This window comes from Primulina huaijiensis, chromosome 13 (genome assembly GCF_012295235.1).
Source record: "Primulina huaijiensis isolate GDHJ02 chromosome 13, ASM1229523v2, whole genome shotgun sequence".
Lineage (NCBI taxonomy): Eukaryota > Viridiplantae > Streptophyta > Magnoliopsida > Lamiales > Gesneriaceae > Primulina > Primulina huaijiensis.
In genome coordinates, this window is record NC_133318.1 from 18,413,706 (window position 1) to 18,425,614 (window position 11,909).

At 34.2% G+C, this 11,909-nt stretch overlaps 2 protein-coding genes across 7 annotated transcripts; both read left to right on the forward strand.

Annotated features, from left to right (window-relative positions):
* The first annotated feature begins 303 nt into the window (after positions 1-303).
* LOC140991681 (serine/threonine-protein kinase STY13-like) lies at positions 304-3,266 on the forward strand. 3 transcript variants are annotated; one of them, XM_073461777.1, is made up of 3 exons: positions 304-510; positions 1,190-2,184; positions 2,656-3,266. In XM_073461777.1, the coding sequence occupies exons 2-3, from the start codon at positions 1,292-1,294 to the stop codon at positions 2,993-2,995; spliced, it is 1,233 nt and encodes a 410-aa protein (XP_073317878.1). In that variant the 5' UTR covers positions 304-510; positions 1,190-1,291; the 3' UTR covers positions 2,996-3,266. The 3 variants fall into 3 exon arrangements, with proteins under 3 accessions (XP_073317878.1, XP_073317877.1, XP_073317879.1); XM_073461776.1 differs by having other exon boundaries at positions 322-535; XM_073461778.1 differs by having other exon boundaries at positions 506-651.
* Positions 441-7,372, forward strand: LOC140991680 (serine/threonine-protein kinase STY13-like). Of its 4 annotated transcripts, none has more exons than XM_073461775.1 (3): positions 441-535; positions 5,595-6,592; positions 6,866-7,372. In XM_073461775.1, exons 2-3 carry the CDS (start codon positions 5,697-5,699, stop codon positions 7,203-7,205), a joined length of 1,236 nt encoding a protein of 411 aa, XP_073317876.1. In that variant the 5' UTR covers positions 441-535; positions 5,595-5,696; the 3' UTR covers positions 7,206-7,372. The 4 variants fall into 4 exon arrangements, with proteins under 4 accessions (XP_073317876.1, XP_073317874.1, XP_073317875.1 ...); XM_073461773.1 differs by lacking the exon at positions 441-535 and adding an exon at positions 4,728-5,059; XM_073461774.1 differs by lacking the exon at positions 441-535 and adding an exon at positions 4,728-4,934.
* Positions 7,373-11,909: the final 4,537 nt, after the last annotated feature.

The window sequence follows — 11,909 nt, forward strand, 5'->3', positions numbered from 1 at the left end:
ATAAAAAATAATATTTTTTATATGTCAAGGCCAGATTGGAGATTCGTCTTATATAATTGACACGTAAAATAATCTTGTAAGAGTTTTTATGTTTGTTCAGTAAGTTCAAACGATTATTAAAAATTTAGGTCATCCCTAATAATAATATCAGTGTGCCAATATTATATATATATGGGATAATCTAACTAATACATTTACCAGAAAATACCTTCAGCCTCTCATTTTGGCAATAATTTAGAATCTAAAATAAATTAATTTTGTATTTTAAAAAATGTGGGTAACATAATTAACTCAAATGTTCAATTCCCATTCCCCGTCCCTTCCTTTCATCTCTATTCTCTCCCCGTTGTCTGATTTCTCTCTCTGAAACGGTCTCTCTCAAGGCATCGTTCTTTCTACTCCATCTTTGATTCTTACTGTGTACTTTTGTGGGGACGAGGGGCAGACTTGTGAATTCAACAGTCTCCTGCGGGATTACGTCGCCTTTGGCTGACCCAAGCCGACGAAAAAGTGAAGTCAAGCCCTCTTGATCGAGGTCTATTTTTATGTTTGTTATATATTTTACCATCGGATCACTGAAATTTTTACCTGTTCGGAGGGTTTCTGGGCTTTTTCTTTTGTTTACGTGTGATTGTCTGGGGTTTGATTCTGGTATGTTTTTAGCTGGATTGATTTTTTGGGTGTTGATTTTTTGCGTGTGAATATTTCATTTTTTTGTGGGTTAGTACCTAAAGTTTAAATCTTGGTTCTATTTTTCGGGTTTGGGAAGGGAAAATTTGATGGTGAAACTACTAGTTCTGTTACCTGTAACGAGTCTTCTACTCGAGAAAATGGGGAACAAATGAGTCGCTATCTCATGAGCATTTCGATTCTGTTGAATATCAAACTAGACGTATCTAAGGAATTATATTTTCAGCTCAACGAAGCTAGTTTAGTTTTGCGTGTGTACGGTTATGCGTATTTTGACACTTATCATATAATATTGGTTTGTGTTTTTGGGTTTTTACTAGAACCTCTTTGGTGGCTTTGAAGGTCTTATTAAAGTTTCGATGATATAAATAATTTTGGTATTTTCAATTGGTTCTGATTATCTTTTATTGGCATGAATTACTTTTTGATAATGAAAACGTATAGATGGAGCCATGGAACATTATTTTGAGTTATCGGTTTCTTTTTGTGTACTTTATAGGTATTTGGTGAGAGAGGTTGAGCTTGGAAATGCTTAAGCATACAGGATAAAGGGATTTCAAGGTTCTGTTTGGTGGAAATTATTGATAAGAAATTCGAGAAAATGTTGGAGGGTCCGAAATTTACTGGAATCATAAACCTAAACCATAACCATGAAAATTACGATTTTTCTCAAAATTTCTATCGCAAGCTCAATGAGGGATCAAATACGTCGATAGATAGTTATGGGAGCTTGCAGTTGAGCAACAGTGGAGGATCTGTTGCCATGTCTATGGACAGCAGTATGGGATCAAATGGTTCCAACACTCGTATCTTGGGCCACCAAGGCCTCAAGCATGTACACGACTATTCAGTCGCTGCTAGTGTCAATCATGGGAGAGCATCTCAAGGGCTGAGTAATGATGCGCTGGCACAAGCTTTAATGAACCCTCGGTATCCTACGCAGGGACTTGGTGACTATGATGAGTGGACCCTTGACCTGAGGAAGCTGAACATGGGGCCAGCTTTCGCTCAAGGGGCTTTTGGAAAGCTGTACAGAGGGACATATAATGGTGAGGATGTTGCAATTAAGCTTCTCGAGAAACCAGAGAATGATACAGAGAGAGCACACTTGATGGAGCAACAATTTCAGCAAGAGGTAATGATGTTAGCAACATTGAAACATCCCAATATTGTTCGATTTATTGGTGCAGGCCGCAAACCCATGGTCTGGTGTATTGTGACTGAATATGCCAAGGGTGGTTCAGTGCGGCAGTTCTTGATGAAGCGGCAGAACCGTGCTGTACCCCTTAAACTGGCTGTAAAGCAGGCTTTGGATGTGGCAAGAGGGATGGAATATGTGCATGGGTTGAATTTAATCCATCGAGACTTGAAGTCAGATAATCTTTTAATATCCGCTGACAAATCGATCAAGATTGCGGATTTTGGTGTAGCTCGCATTGAGGTACAAACTGAAGGAATGACTCCAGAGACGGGCACTTATCGTTGGATGGCGCCGTAAGTTAATTATCTTGTTTGTCTGTCTTCTAGGTTTTCATGCATTTTCAACCTATTTGGCCTTAACGTTTGTGTGCTAATGGATTGTATTTTATTTCTCTTTTACATACAAATTTCTGGTCCGATAGTACTTACTGCTTTTGTAGTTATGTTTCCTATATAACTTATGTAAGACATTCCATTTCATTATACGTTCGAACTGTTTGAAATATTGCAAGTCATGTAGCCAAATTTATTCTTGTTCTGCATGATTATTATTTTTTTGAGCTCTCATCTCTACCTAAAAAATCCTTAGTTCTCTCTAAATTCAAATATTGATGCTGCAGTCCAAATAGTTCAAGTGTGATTGACAGAAGATTTGAGACTCCGAGCTGTTTCTGTGATTATTCTTTTTGTTTTGATTTTCTTCTTGTTGTAGTTTCTTTAATTGTCTTTTGGTGGGATATTTGGGACATTGTTCTTAAATTTCAGGGAGATGATTCAGCATAGGCCATATACACAAAAAGTCGATGTATACAGCTTTGGGATTGTGCTCTGGGAGCTTATAACTGGGATGCTTCCATTCCAGAACATGACTGCCGTTCAGGCAGCATTTGCAGTCGTCATCAAAGGTGTTCGACCAACGATCCCCAATGATTGCCTTCCGTCTCTTGGTCAGATCATGACTCTTTGCTGGGATGTTAATCCCGACGTGAGGCCATCGTTCAGTGAGGTTGTCAGAATGCTCGAGGCTGCAGAGAATGAGATCATGACGACTGTTAGAAAGGCTCGATTTAGGTGCTGCATGACTCAACCGATGACTACAGATTAGCAAGCAGTAAGAAAATAGTAAAAAACAGGAAAAGGAATATAGATGATTCCATGTCGGTCGGTCGTGTCACGTGTGTATGTATCTAGGTTTAACTTCTTGAATCTTACCCACGGATAGACACGGGGAAGATGTTTATTGCTATAAAAACTGTTGTTTCTTGGTTTTGTTTTTCGTGTTTCTGGATTTAAAATTCCGAACTATATATGATAGAGGAGATGCGATGTGTATTCATGCATTTGCTTGTCCAAAATATTAATCACTTTTGATCAATATAGCTGGTAACATTGAAGTCAATCGAGTCTAGTGCGAATCGAGGTCCATGCCTGTATCAGGTTCATCTACCGTCACATAAAGTTGGTTTATACATTTTGTGTTTCTTGGTTGATGATGATATGATATGGTACTTGTGATCTGATGTGTTTTTGGTTCATAGAGTCTGGAAATTGTCAAATATTTGAAATTTTTTCACTACGAGTTTGGCCAGTTGGCCTTGTAGTGTACGCGAGTGAAGCTGTGTTCGTGAGTTGCTGGGAAGATGTGTGGACCGAAACTTGGCTTCTTTGAAATATTTTTCAGTGTTTCGTTCGAACTTTAAGTTTTTAAATATTGTTTATCTTAATATTTTTGCCTTTAATTAATTACTACTCGAGTGTATTTAAAAAAAAAAACCAATAAAAAAGAGACTAGTAAATACTCTCTTTGTTGCTTATTTGAAAATTTTATTTCGAGAAATTTATGAACTCAATATTTAAATATTAATAATTACGCAAGAAAATTGACCAAATTATATGGTTGATTATATCAATATCACACAAATGCTCATTACTATATTGTACTTATTAAAATATAAAATGTATACAACACACATATATACATACTTGGTATACATATATTATATAAACATGATTAAAAATATTTTTAATAGAGAGCTCTTGGAATGATTAATTTTAATATTTGAATATGTGAAAATTTTAAAAAAAATTAATTTTTTTGAATAAAAACTACGGCATCATCGATAAATTATTTATATTTATATGTTTGTCTTAAACATATTTGTTCTTAACATACTTTTCCCTCCTAATTCAACACGTTTAAAAGTTGTTAATCTTATATTCTTATCACATAATTTATTTTTTGTGTATTTTTAAGTTGATTATATCATTAAATATTTAGTTTAAATTATACAAGAGTGTGATATTTATTGGATAATATAAGAGACAGTTTCGTACCAAGGATAACAAATTAAATTATGAAAAAAATCATTTTTAAACCCAACATTTGACTTAGAGTGATGTATCATTATATTATCTCATATACTTATTTCTCATATCTATTTTATTTCATGTGTGTTAGTAAATAGTTATTACTTTTCGATTTACATTAGGTAAATTTTTGCGTTAACGTAATATCATGTCAATCATGCTAGTTAGATAAATCACAATGAACAAATCATGTACGACAAGTTCGTCAAAAAATGTTGGTATAAGAATCGAACCTCTGACCATTGATCAACCGTTCATTTCTTCCATCAACTCAGACACCTCTTAAAATATCATCTTTATGTTTTACGTCATTCATCGTCAAATCCCAAGAAACAAAGTAATTGATTTTTTTAATCTAAATGGGATACATTTACAAGAAAATACATTTAGCCACTATTTTTTTGCATTAATTTAGTTAAGTTTAATTAAATTTAAAAAAACGTTGGTAACATAATTAACACAAGGGTTCCTATTCCATTCCGTCTCCCTTCATTACATCTCTCTCCTTTGTCCGCTCTCTCTCTAAAACGGTCTCTCTCATGGCACCGTTCTTCCTATTCTGTCTTTGATTTTTACTGTGTACAGCTGAAGTTTTGTGGGGACGAGGGACAAACTTGTGATTTCACCAGTCTCCTGCGGGATTACATCGCCTTTGGCTGACCCGAGCCGTAGAAAAAGTGAAGTCAAGCCCTCTTGATCGAGCTCTATTTTTCTCTTTCTTGTATATTTTACCATCGGATCACTCGGAGGGTTTGTGGGCTTGTTCTTTTGTTTATGTGTGCTTTTCTGGGGTTTAATTTGGGTATGATTTTTAGCTGGATTGATTTTTTGGGTGTTGATTTTTGCGTGTGAAGATTTCGTTTCTTGTGGGTTTGTTGCTAAAATTTGAATCTTGGTTCTAGTTTCTGGATTTGGGAAGGGAAATTTTAATGGTGAACCTACGAGTTATGTTATCTGTAACGAGTCTTCTTCTCAAGAAAATGGGAGGGGAGGCAAATGAGTATCTATAGCATGAGCATTTCGATTCTGTTAACTATCAAACTAGATGTATCTTAGGAATTATATTTTGAGCTCGAGCCTCGACGAAGCTAGTTTAGCTTTGCGTGTGTACGGTAATGTGTATTTTTGCACTCATAAGATTGTGTTTTTTGGTGTTGCTAGAGCTTCTTTGGTGGTTTTGAAGGTCGTATAAAGTTTTGATTAAGTAAATAATTTGGTGTTTTCAATTGGATCGGTAATCTTATTGGCGTGAAATACTTTTTTGATAGTAAAACATATAGATGGAGCCATGGAACTTTATTTGGAGTTATCAGTTTTTTTTTATGTGTTCTTTATAGGTATTTGGTGAGAGAGGTTGAGCTTGGAAATGCTTAAGCATACAGGATAAAGGGTTTTTAAGATTCTGTTTGGTGGAAATTATTGATAAGAAATTTGAGAAAATGTTGGAGGGCCCGAAATTTACTGGAATCATAGGCCTAAACCATAACCATGAAAATTACGACTTTTCTCAAAATTTCTATCGCAAGTTGAATGAGGGATCGAATATATCGGTAGATAGCTATGGGAGCTTGCAGATGAGCAACGGTGGAGGCTCTGTTGCCATGTCAATCGACAACAGTAGTGTTGGATCAAATGATTCCAACACTCGTATCTTGGGCCACCAAGGCCTCAAGCATGTACACAACTATTCAGTCGCTGCAAGTCTCAATCATGGGAGAGCATCTCAAGGGCTGAGTAATGATGCGCTGGCACAAGCTTTAATGAACCCTCGGTATCCTACGCAGGGACTTGGTGACTATGATGAGTGGACCCTTGACCTGAGGAAGCTGAACATGGGGCCAGCTTTCGCTCAAGGGGCTTTTGGAAAGTTGTACAGAGGCACATATAATGGTCAGGATGTTGCAATTAAGCTTCTCGAGAAACCAGAGAATGATGCAGAGAGGGCACACTTGATGGAGCAACAATTTCAGCAAGAGGTAATGATGTTAGCAACATTGAAGCATCCAAATATTGTTCGCTTCATTGGTGCATGTCGCAAACCCATGGTCTGGTGTATTGTGACTGAATATGCCAAGGGAGGTTCAGTGCGGCAGTTCTTGATGAAGCGGCAGAACCGTTCTGTACCCCTTAAATTGGCTGTAAAGCAGGCCTTGGATGTGGCAAGGGGAATGGCATATGTGCATGGGTTGAATTTAATCCATCGAGACTTGAAGTCTGATAATCTTTTAATATCAGCGGACAAATCCATCAAGATTGCGGATTTTGGTGTAGCTCGCATTGAGGTACAGACCGAAGGAATGACACCAGAGACAGGCACTTATCGTTGGATGGCGCCGTAAGTTAATTATTATTTTTTGCAAATCGTTTAGCCTAATTTATGCTTGTTCTGCATGATTTATTTTTGAGCTCATCTTTACCAAAAAATCTTTAGTTTTCTCTAAAATCAAATATTGATGCTGCAGTTAAAATAGTTCAAGTGTGTTTGACAGAATATTTGAGACTCCGAGCTGTTTCTGTGGTTATTCTTTTTTGTTTTGATTTTCTTGTTGTAGCAGTTTTTTTAATTATCTTTTGGTTGGATATTTGGGACATTGTTCTTAAATTTCAGGGAGATGATTCAACATAGGCCATATACACACAAAGTCGATGTATACAGCTTTGGAATTGTGCTATGGGAGCTTATAACTGGGATGCTTCCATTCCAAAACATGACTGCCGTCCAGGCGGCATTTGCAGTCGTCATCAAAGGTGTTCGACCAACAATCCCCAACGACTGCCTTCCGTCTCTTGGTCAGATCATGACTCTTTGCTGGGATGTTAATCCCGACGTGAGGCCATCGTTCAGTGAGGTTGTCAGAATGCTCGAGGCTGCAGAGAATGAGATCATGACGACTGTTAGAAAGGCTCGTTTCAGGTGCTGCATGACTATACCGATGACTACAGATTAGCAAGCGATAAGAAAATAGTAAAGAACTGTAAAAGGAAACAAAGGTGATTCCGTGTCAGTTGTGTGTATTTATCTAGGTTTAATTTCTTGAATCTTACCCGCGGATAGACACGGGGAGGATGTTTATTACAATGAAAACTGTTTGTTTTGTGGTTCTGTCTTTTCCGAGTTCCAAACGATCGATAATAGACAAGGTTTTAAAATTCGCTAGGCGCTAGTCGGACGCCAGACCTGCGCCTAGGCCTAGCCGGGGATTAGGCGCCGCTAATCGGACTCTACAGTATCAACATGATAAATCACATACTAGAACTTCAACACAATAACATCAAATTTAAAATACGTTCAAAATATTTTTTATATAATATATTGTGTCATCTCAATAAAATAAGAAAGAATTCAGATTTCTTTCAAAAAGATTGAGATAATGATAAAAACCAGATGAAATTGTTTAATAAAATGGTATCAGAATCAGTTATGAAAATTCTTCAAATCTGTTTCATGTGGTTGAGGTAGTAAAGACAGATATATCAAGAAATGCAAGAAATCGAAACAAAAAAGAGGTAGAAGAAAGACATCGTTAATGCTCTACAAGACGGGAGATGTAAATATTTCCCATCAAGCTTCTCGATTTCTTTGGTGCTGCATTAGATTTAGGACAACTTCTTTTCAATTTTAATTTTTTAATGAGGCTTTAAAATATTAAAATCCCAAACAATTTTTTTCAAAACAAATAAGACCTATTTAAGGGTGTCCAGGCCCGCCTAAGCACCCAAGCCCACCGAAGCCAGTCCAGGCGCGCCCAAGCCCGCCCAGACGCGCCCGGGAGCGTCCAGGCGCCTAGGCTGGCCGCCTAGCACCTTATTGGTGCGGTAGGTCGCCGCCTAGGGCACATTTTAGAACATTGATAACAGAGGAGATGCGAGGTGCAAGGGCGGAGCCACCCTTGGGCTAGGGTAGGGTTTTTTTAATTTTTTTTGTATTTTTTTATTTCTATTTTATTTTTGTGTTTTGTTATTTTTAATTTATTGATGTAAATTTGAAAAAAAAAAAATTAACTATGAGTAATTTTTTAAAATGACTTTCTGCAAATACTTATAATTAAATTTGACTTTCGCTCGCATTTTGCTCAAAAGGTTGAAAACTTAATGTAAATTGATTTTTAAAATTAGCTTTAAGTTCCAAATATTTTTTTAGACTATATTTACAATAACACACAAATAAATTAAATTTAGCTAATATGATAATACAATTACGCAGTTACTATACATTTTATTATAACTTTATTTAATTTCTATTAATACTAAAAGTTTTATAGAATTTTAATTTTTTTAGTATGAACTAGTGTATGTTTATAATAATTGATTTTGAGAAAATAAAGTAATGATTTTGAGAATTTGCGCAAATTTTCTATGTGAATCATAATATATGATATTATATGATTTATCAATTATTGAATTTTGTGCATAATGACTTAAATGATGTATCAATCTTTTTGTTTTCTATTAATGTCCATATTATTCTTTGATGTTTGTCAATGTCAATTTTTTTTGCCATTGATTTTAAAAAATGATGTGAACTGACTTTGGCTTTTGACCGCAATGATTCTTAAGAGTAAAAAATTTGAAATATCTTTTTTGGAATTAAGATAAGGTCATACATCAATTTAGTCTATGGATGAACAAAATATCGATTTCAACCCAAATAACTCATCGAGCTGAATTAATTTAAAAAATCAATTTGTTTAATTGGAATTTTGGTTTTAGTTTTTAAAATCTGGTACATGCTGTTATTGTCAACAAAATGATGCAATCACCGTTGAGCACCACTATCGATTTGATGTATTTACAACTACAATAGATTTTCAAGTTGAAGAGCTTAATAATAGATTCAAGGATAAGACAGTTAAAATTCTTAAACTTAATTGTGTTTTGGAACCTAAAGAAAACTTTAAGCTTCTTAATGTTGATCATATCTATCTACTTGTTGAGAAATTCTATTATCTTGGTTTCGACTCACAAGATTTGTATCACTTGAGAATGCAATTAGATCACTATAAACTTAATTTTGCTGGCCATGAAAGATTTCAAAATTTATCAACTATTTCTAAATTATGTCGAAGATTAATTGAGACAAATAAGTCAGGAACCTACGATTTGATTTATAGGTGATTTATACATTTTTATCTACATCTTTTACTCATTTATCGAATCTGAGATACTTATTTAATTGACAGCTTGAGTCGTCTTGTTTTAACTCGTCCCGTTTCTAAAGCAACAACGAAACGAGCATTTTCATCAATGAAACTTGTTAAAACAACTCTTTGTAACAAGATGGAAGCATAGTTTTTCTGAGGTTCTATGGTAATCTACATCGAACGAGATTTGGTTGAAAAAATTGATAACGATTTAATAATTAATGAGTTTTATTCTAAAAAGAATAAAAGAGCATAACTTCAGTAGTGTTTTAGCTTCATGTTTTTGAAGGTATTAAATATTAAATACTCTTATTCTATGTTTTCATGAAGTCAATGTTTACATATTTTTTATTTTAAATTTTTTAGTTAAGTATTTATTTTATTAAATACAGTATAGGACGGAGCCAGCTCCAGATAATTTTGAATCCTGACTCCGCCCCTGGCGAGGTGTATTCATGCATTCGCTTGTCCAAAATATTATTCACTTTCGATCAATATAGCAGAAATAAATATTGCAGAATATTTGGACCCAAAGGTAAAAATAAATTGTTTGAAACTATTTAAAGAATTTTGTAGATTTGTAAAACAAAATAAAAGAAAAACATAGATTGAAATAATATAAAATTAATTTTAAATTATGTGTGATCATAAAACGTGTGTCAATTGATAAAAAAAAATTATTCCAATAATTCCGACCTTAATCTTTTCAAAAAAAAAAACACGTACGATATTTTTGTGCTTCCTAGCCAAAATTCGAGCACAAGAAAATCGTAATATATATTTTATTCGGTACAAAATTTTTTTTTTTTTTTAACTAATCTTGGTCGCCCTCCACCTTCCACCACTATAATTTTAAAAGAACTACAAAATAATATTATTTTAAAATATGAAGTCAACAAAGTTGGTTTGGTGTACATGCACAATAAATGTATCAGTGGAGTCGCATTTGTAATTACGGGAAATTGGCATTGAGTCCTCGGCCGTCGATTTTTTTTGTGTTCAGTCCCTGGATAGTTTTTTAGTACCACATTTTCACATGAAGTGTACCACATTTTGTATGACATAGTACCACAATTTTGTGGGTAGGGAGTGAACCCAAAGAAATATTTTGTTTGTAGATTTTTCACCAACTTCTCCTTGTAATTAATTTTAAAATTATAGAAATATAATTCAATCATTTCAAATTAAACTACTTTTACACCGTTTGCTTTCACAATATATTAAGAGGTTAATTTCATATACTGTCCCTTACTGTTACCATAATTGCTTAAAAAATCAATTAAATTTCAAAAATACATATTTATCCCCTCATGTTTGTATTAAGTTTACGTTTACCCCGCAAACTTTAAAATTACCTCTTAAAATATATGTGGAACTTATAATTACATTGAAAATCGATTCGATTTAGTTTGATCTTTAGTATGTTTAAGTGAAAAATTAAATAAAAGGTAAGACAAAATCAAACAACAAATTAAAAAGTCAAATTCTAAATATATTTTGATTTTATCGATTTTAGTTTTAAAATACATCAGATAAACTTTAATATATGAATCTTTTTTTAATTATAGTAAACTTCAGTAGTGGAGGTATATATAATTAACCCTATTATATATTTAGAACCTTAGATATTTTTTTATATAATTTTTAAAATTTCATATAATTTATTAAATCATGTTTACACATACAAAATGGTCGTATTCTTATAAACAATAAATAAAGACAAAAACTTGTGTGAGACGGTCTCACAGGTCGTATTTTGTGAGACGGATATCTTATTTTAGTCATCCATGAAAAAATCTTATTTTTTATGCTGAGAGAATTATTTTTTATTGTGAATATCGGTAGGATTGACTCGTCTCACAGATAAAAATTCGTGAGACCGTCTCACAAAAGACCTACTCATAAATAAATAAATAAATAATGCATGTTTCTGAAGAGCATTATCTCTATGGTGGTCAAAGTTGGTGGTTTAACATACACATATATAATTCCATTCCATAATCATTATTTTCGTCACTTTTCAAACGAAGGATAACTCTCTTCTAAAATCACATCACCAAAGAAAAAAAAAACAATTATTAGAAATACAAAATTACCATAGAAGCCTTAGATAAGAGTAGTTTTCTTTCATATCGAAAAGGATATGATAGTAATTCGCATATTATCATGCATTGTGTGGATAAAGACGAACGGGCAGTCCCTTGGCCGGAATAGGCATTGGGTTCACCACAATCTTTTCATCGGCAATGATCTTCTTCCACTTGAATCTCTTGACTAGATGATGCATGAACACAAGTATCTCTAGACGGGCATACTCTTTTCCGGGGCACATTCTCGGACCTCCTCCAAACGGAACAAACGTATATGGGGCGGGTCCCGATCCTTCGAACCGAGATGGATCGAACTTTCTCGGATTAGGGAAGCATTCGGGGTTGATGTGTGTCGAGTTCGCGCTCCAATATATCTGATAATCACATATGTATTTTAGTTAGCATTCACTTCATACATTAT

What these genes read in the sequence shown, in the direction of transcription:
- LOC140991681 (XM_073461777.1), top strand. Translation starts at nt 1,292, where the DNA reads ATGTTGGAGGGTCCGAAATTTACTGGAATCATAAACCTAAACCATAAC. An exon ending in ACTTATCGTTGGATGGCGCC is followed by an intron (nt 2,185 to 2,655) that starts GTAAGTTAATTA and finishes CTTAAATTTCAG; the next exon opens with GGAGATGATTCAGCATAGGC.
- LOC140991680 (XM_073461775.1), top strand. Translation starts at nt 5,697, where the DNA reads ATGTTGGAGGGCCCGAAATTTACTGGAATCATAGGCCTAAACCATAAC. An exon ending in ACTTATCGTTGGATGGCGCC is followed by an intron (nt 6,593 to 6,865) that starts GTAAGTTAATTA and finishes CTTAAATTTCAG; the next exon opens with GGAGATGATTCAACATAGGC.